This window comes from Poecilia latipinna, unplaced genomic scaffold (assembly GCF_001443285.1).
Source record: "Poecilia latipinna isolate Pla-1442-1.1 unplaced genomic scaffold, P_latipinna-1.0 Scaffold2338, whole genome shotgun sequence".
Lineage (NCBI taxonomy): Eukaryota > Metazoa > Chordata > Actinopteri > Cyprinodontiformes > Poeciliidae > Poecilia > Poecilia latipinna.
Window position 1 is genome coordinate 36927 of NW_015114954.1, and position 7340 is coordinate 44266.

General features: G+C 42.0%; 1 protein-coding gene across 1 annotated transcript in view; it reads right to left on the reverse strand.

The window, feature by feature from the left end:
* Positions 1-1204: 1204 nt before the first annotated feature.
* tmtc3 (transmembrane O-mannosyltransferase targeting cadherins 3) overlaps positions 1205-7340 on the reverse strand; it is a 42362-nt gene continuing 36226 nt past the window's right edge. Inside the window, exons 11-14 of the mRNA XM_015018906.1 lie at positions 7097-7200; positions 6432-6601; positions 4818-5044; positions 1205-3821 (exon numbers count right to left, since the gene is read on the reverse strand). Of these exons, the coding sequence (XP_014874392.1) occupies positions 2944-3821; positions 4818-5044; positions 6432-6601; positions 7097-7200 (1379 nt within the window). The 3' untranslated portion in view covers positions 1205-2943. The remainder of the gene's footprint in view (positions 3822-4817; positions 5045-6431; positions 6602-7096; positions 7201-7340) is intronic.

Genomic DNA, 7340 nt, shown 5'->3' on the forward strand with positions numbered 1-7340 from the left:
TTTAGGCCAAATATATTTATGTCTTTTGTCTGGAAGGTGGCTGAATTTCAGTGTGGAATATTGTCTGCATTTTTAATGTACATCTGCAATTTTCATGCATTAATCAGATTCTTTAGCACACACTGGATTAATCATGAGAGCGAGCGCTGAGTCGTTACAAATGACTGGACTTCATCTGCTGAGTTTTATGAGCGTTGACTCATTTGGATGGATCCGGTTTGAAAAGAGGGAATCTGGGTAACACGCCTCCGAGTGTCGTCTGCCTACCAGACGTCTATGATGTGGGATGTTGGATAGAAAATAAAGAGCTGTGTCTTTTGATGCATCTCTGTCCCCTTTGCTCAGTGTCATCTTTGATTATGACAATGTAAAATTCAGCATGGCTACAGATGCTGATGCTCCAGCAGTTTCTAGACCAGGAGTGCCCAAGTCCAGTCCTTGAGAGCCACAACCCTACAACTTTTAAGTGCATTGCTTCTCTAACACACCAAATGAGTGGCTGGTTACCAGCTAATTTACTGCTGAGAGGGAATTCAGCCTTTTAACTTAAGTGTGTTGGAGTGGGGATGCAAAAACTGGATTTGGGCAACCTTGCAGGCTGGCTTCTGTTCCTTGACATCCTAACCAATTCACCTTGATTTGAGCAGGGACTCATACGAACTCGTACAAAGTTGTTTCAGCTAACAGCTAAGTAAGGGCTTAGCTATTGCATGCGTGGGTCCTCTCTGGATACTTCAGCTTCCTGCTGCAGTCCAAAACCCTGATTGCTAATTGTTTTGCCCTGTGATGGACTTGCGACTTGTCCAGGGTGTACCCTGCCCCTTGAGCCTCTCCCATACTTCATCTGAATAGTCGATCTGCGATCACGTGGTGTGATGTTCATATTCACACACAGCACAGGCCATGTGATCACACACAAAACACGACAAGAAACCTGTCACCAATCACACAACACATCACACAGACCTCTGTGAGAAATATTTCGAACTGGGCCTGGTGTTGAGAAGGGGGAGGCGTCTGGGTCCATCTGGACAAAATGACACGACTTTCATCACGCAACTACGTCAGTAAGAGCCAACGACGACGCTTCAGATGAAGTATGGGAGAGCGTTTACCCAGTGAAAACTGGAGATAGACAAGAACCGCTGGAACTCAGTTCCACAGAGTTGGAATTTTATGAGAGAAAGACGTTTGAACAAAATCATGATTTTTGATCCCACTTTATTTAATAACCACCACCGCCATCACCAAGGGTCTTATAAAAACCTCTGATTGTTGTAAAAAAAAAAAAAAAAGAACATCTGAAAATGAGGTAAACCCAAAAACCATTAACTGGATGCTTGGTTGTCCAAAGTTGTACCTTCTTTATGGGACACACTGTTAACACTGTGTGAGACAGGCTTTGAAAAAATACATGATGAACATGAGGAACTTATGCTTGACATGGTAAAAAAAATAAAAATAAAACATAACGGACACATAAACATACACTGCCAAAGCTTTTCCCTGCAATGTAAGCAATGTAATACTAATAAATAACACTGGATATGAAACCCTGAATATAAATGTAGGATAATATTTTCAGGGCCAGAAAATCAATGCATGACAAGGTCTTTAAGTAGTACCGCCTCACTGATTCTTAGACTTTCTCTGTGCTGCCTCAATTATTGAAATCATAAACAGATCCGGAGGAGAGAAAGGAAGAACATCACAAGAGCTGCAATTACCATGATTAGCCTGTGAGAAAAAAAATGCATACCTTAAAGAGCGTAGCGTGTAGCATTGGTACAATGACATGCTCGACTAGCTTTAGTGTTTTTGATAAGGCAGTCCTGTTAAAATGTGCAGAAATGTTTTTGGTTGTCATTTTTTTTCAAGCTAGCTAGCTGGGGATTATTTAGCGGCAGAGTGAAAAAGAAGAAAAATACGACTTGTTAGCACTGCCAAAATCTGCTTGCAAACACAAACCTGTCCAAAATCTGCCCAAACGACTATAAAACACCTATCGTCCAAATTATGTCTTGGTTGTGGCGGGTTGTTACATCATCCTTGTTGTGCAGAGAGGATGTAGAAAATCCATGTTTTGCAAATGTGCTAAGAAAATCCCCCTCCTGAGGTGGAAGGAGCTTTGGAAAATGAAAACACATGGCTGCTGCTAAGGAGCGGTGTGCGTCATTGTTAACAGTCATATAAAAATGGGTGTAGCCCATGTAGAAGCAATGTCCTCAGGACAGTTTATGAAGAAAAACATCCGAAACATCCACCTCTAATGAAGCTGCAGGACAGAACACAGGCGTGAAAATGTGACAAATAGATCAGGGCTAACAGTCGGGAGAAAGACCCCCAACGAAACCGAGAAGACAGCTGGAAACGGGATGATGTCATAGCAGGAAGTGCAGAGTGAGATCAATAAATATTAGCTGCTGTGACTTAGTGGGAGGTGTGTGTATGTGTGTATGTGTGTGTGTGTGTGAGGGGGTTATTTTGCTCACTGTGTGGTTTATTTTCAGCTATGAGCTGTTCTGTCTCAGAGAAGATTAGGGGAACGTGTCACTTCCTCTAATTGTCCCAGATACAATCATTCTTTTTTTTTTTTGTTTTGTTTTTTTAAACGACAACAGAAGAGGGAGTCACATCTTATTAAACACAAATCCAGTGGTAAACCATGATTACACATAAAGCAACAAAACAATGTGTGAAATTCACATTCAGTTCAAGCTCGCATCTACATCAGCGATGGGCAAGAAACAGATGATGTGTTCCATAAAATTGTATGTGCATAAAGTTTCTAGGTTTTGTTTTTGCTTTTACATTATTTGTGATTTGAACAAAGAAAGAAAGAAAAAGACATACACTAAAAAATTTGGAAAGAAATCCCAGCTGATTAAGAATAAACATGTTTTAAGAGGAGGGGTGACAGTCCAGTACCAAACCGCACCAGGATCAATCACCACTTAGTATGCGCTCTATCTCCTCTAGTCTCTTCAAGGCTGCTACCCTTTTTTCCTCTATATCTTTAATCTCTTTAGTGGACTTGCCCTTAGTCCGTTTGCCAGCCTTAGTGCTGTCCAAAGGTTCTGTTTGGTCTGCCCCCCCGCCCCCAAAGCCTTCTGTTGAGGATTTCCGCACATTCTTCTCATCCTCAGCGCCCTTTCCGTCAGCATTGGCACCCCTCCCTTCCTCCTCACTCGCGGCTACCTCTTCCGTTGTTTCCTCCACCGCCTGCACCTTCTCCTCCTTGGCCGACACGCCGCCGCCACCCTCACTGGAATGCGGCTCCCCTGCTGCGCTCATGGCGGCCATTTTACTGCGCACTATGCTCAAATGACGGCGCACGTACTCCTCGTTGGGCGCCAGGGCCAGCGTTTCCTCCAAGCACCGTTCAGCCCGCGGCAAGTCCCGCTCTTCAAAGTACACCACACACAGGTTATGTTTTCCTTGGACATTGGTGGGGTCCATTCGCAGGATGCGTTCGAAGCAAGTTTTGGCACCGCGGGTGTCCTTCTTGTGGTTCATGAGGATGTCACCTTTCAGAATCAGGCCTTTGACGTGCTCCGGGTGGTGGCGAAGGAGCTCGTCCAGCACGGGCAATGCGTCCAGCTCCCGCTTGGACTGGGAGTAAAGCAGTGCCAGGTTGAACAGCGCGCTACGGAAGCCGGCCTGCAGGCCGATGGCCTTCCGCATCCAGTGCTCCGCTGCGGCATTTTCATTGGCATCCATGGCCAGCATGCCGAGGTTGAAGTAGCCGTTGGCGTCGTCGGGCTCCTCTTCCACGTAGATGAGGAAACGACGGTTGGCTTCAGGCCAGAACTTTGGTTCTCCTGGAAGGAAGCAGAAACTACTGAAAAGCCAGGTCTCACCCGTCACCACATCTGCTTACAATCTGAATGCACAAAGTCTGAGTAAATGTAGTTTTTTGGGGGGGGGATTGTCTTCACTAGAAAATGGAAAATTCTTGAAAACCTGGCCACCTTTGAAATCAATATAGAGACTAAAACCTGATGTAAGAGTGGCTGATAGAATCTCAGAAGCATTTTAAGCAAGTTTGTATGGAGCTAAATTGGAGCTGTGAAGCTTGTTACTCTATATGTAATAAATTTCATGCAATATTCTAAGTTTTTGAGATGTACTAGTATGTGCCTTTCACACCAGTAATTATTACCTATAAAAATGTAACAAATTTTGTGCCTTTATAGCTTTTGACAAGTCAACGTTTGTAAGAAATGGTGGTGATAATCCAGATGCCACTCCGTCAAAGACACAGGAACTGAGCGTGGTGCGGAAAGAAAGCTTAACAACACCCCAAAGTTTATTGCTCTAAGTAACCCAGCTTAGTAGAACAATATACTAATATATGTATAATGTCTCAGTGGCTAAACTTTCACTTTATGTTGATCTGCTGTGCTAACCAACAGGTTTCTGTTGGTTTCAAAAGCAAACTGAAGCTGCCTGGCCTTCCAGTCAAACCTGCTGCAAGTAAAACACACCATTCAATGTTTTTCTTCTCACTTAGTCGATAAATAAAAGAAACTGACAGAAACTTGGCCCTGATCTCTTCAGCGTAGGGGACATTTCTTAAGAACCTGGTTACACCCTAGAGGTAATAACAGGTTACTTCCTTTATTCATTCCAGTTTGTGGGGGGTTGATGCCCTGCACCAGTGAAAAGCAACGCAATTGACAAGTGAAGTACGGCTGTTAATCTCCTCAGACAATGTGCTACAGTCAATTTAACGGGTTTTTGCGTGTTTGAACAGGTCCGGCTTCTCCATACCCAAGAAGCGTCAAACAGCAACTTTTCACTTTCTTGCAACTCACCAGACTCCTGCATGAGAAGAGCCGAGTTGAAGAGTGCCAGTTTATGGCGAGGGTTGAGCTCCAGGGCGCGGTTGAAATTCTTCAGGGCTTCAGACGGGTCTTTCATCTCGATGTTGACAATGGCGAGGTTGTACCAGAGGTCGGCGTTGGAGCTGTCGAGCTCCAGTGCGCGCAGGTATGCGTCCCGGGCTTCTGTCAGCTTGTTCATCTTCAGCAACAGCTCCCCTCTGTCGAATAAACAAACAAACTACATGAGGGCTGCAACTAATGATTATTTTAGTAATCGATTATTGTAATGATTAATTGATTACTCTAAATAAAAAATGCCACCTCCTGCAGCTTTTTTTGTTGAATTACTTGAGCTTATTTTATACAATATTAAAAATACACTGAAAAAAGAAATAATTCCTTTTTTTAAATAAGAAAAAAATTTTTTTTTGCCTAAGATGGAATAAAATAGCATTCCTTTAGTGAACGCTTGAACATTTGTAGCAAAGGACCCACATGCAGCTTAAAAACACTTCCAACATGTAAAAAACTATTTCAGCTTGACTTAACAGCAATACAGTGTAAGGCTGACCTGGTGATTAATTTTTGGATTAAACTATTAATAACTGGATAATGAAAAGTACTTAGTAGAATACTTTTTTTCTTAACATATACAATGAAGGATTTTTTAAGTCTTAAATGCAATATGTATTTATTTTACTCTGTAGTCTCTATACTCTGGTTAACGACTAATCGATTACTAAATTAGTTGATGATTATTTAGAAGGTTTTATTAATTTTTGTTTTTTGTGATGTATGTAATCTTGTAAATGAGACAATGAGTCTCAAGAGAAACTCCTGTATAAATAAAGGATTAAATAACAATCAATTAATCACATTTCAGACCTAAACTACATGCTGGAAAGTTGATCTAAAGACAAGAAATAATCTCGTTCCTCCTAAATGTTTATCATTTGCCACGTTGGAACCAAAAACTCCCAACTTATTTTATTTGGATTTTATATAAAAGACCAACACAAAATAAGGTATAAAAAATACTAATTGTTTAAAATAGTTTCACAAAATCGGAAAAGTGTGGGGTCTCACCTTACTTTTATAACCCCACAAGAACCAAAATTATGGCATACAGTAAAAACGCCATAATTATTTATGCTTTAGTCAATAGAGCATAAATCCAGCCCTTCCAGGACAACCTCTGAGGTCAACCTCTGAAGTTTTCAGTAAACAAACAAGCACCATGGTGCCTGAGGAACAGAGAGGCCAGTCATAACATTTTGACGTAGTTTAAAGTTGGGTTAGGTTCCGACACAATCGACTCAGAACTTTATACTGAATAGGGATGATGATACACACGCAGCTTATAAAAAAAAAAAAAAAAGGGCTGTTAATCCAGCAGGAGTTGCAGTAAAAAACTCGCCTCCAATTAAGAATCTGCAGCAAGATTTTTAAATTTTCCTGCACTCAATGTGAGCTTGAGCTAAGAACTCTGTGCGGCTCTGGGACAGAAAAATCTAAATGAAACACTGACGTTTGCGATTCTCAGGAGCACGAATACTTCCACAAACCACTTGCAGGGTCTTGGAAGTGAGTCGAGGAAAATCTTGCCTGCTGATGTAGGCTTGCTTGAAGTCGGGTCTCATGCTGATCGCCTGCCTGTACAGCTGATCGGCCTCCTCCAGCCGAGAGTCGTTGGCCCGGATCAGATTTGCCAGGTTTATGTAGACGTTAAGGTGATTGGGGGCCACACGTGTCGCGTACTTCTTACCCGGAATAACCTGATTACAGTAGGAGAGAAAATATTGTTGCACTAAATACGGAGGGGATGCATTCAACACAAGGAAGATTTATTGTTTTGCAGGAACAGACGGCTAATTTTGTATTCAGGTGTGAAAAGTCACTTTGATGTCAGATGTGGCATCTAGAGACAGCTGGATTTCAACTTTAACAGTTGCATTAGAAAATGGAGTAATTAGGTAGGTGTGGTGTGCACTACAGTTAGGAAACGTAAACAGAGTTCCAAGGAATCTAAAAAGACAGTTATGCATCCCCTGTCTTCATGCCAAATAGGTGGAGTTCATTTTTCTTGGGTGAATAGGGGCAAGCTGTGTTTGGTATTCCTTTGAATGGTGTATAAGATCACTCCCAGACAAAAATCATGACACACACAAACACAAGACAAAAGCTTCAAGTGGTAAACAATCACATTCTGGAGAAATGCACTCAGCTATATCGCAATAAGGAAATCAATTCTACGTGCAATGAGGACTTACCTGTGGCATGAGGGATTTGGCAACCAGGTACGCTTCCTCCGCCTCTCTGGATTTGTTCAGGTTCTTGTACGTTCTTCCAACGTTCATGTGAGCACCGATGTCGTCTGTGGCAAGTGCAAACGTACGTTTTTGACAAAATCAAATCACATCGATTCAAAATTATCCCAAAAGGGAAAATAAATGTTGCCAAAACACAACAAATTAACAACTGAAATGCAGAAATTTAGCTGCTTTGATTTTTTTT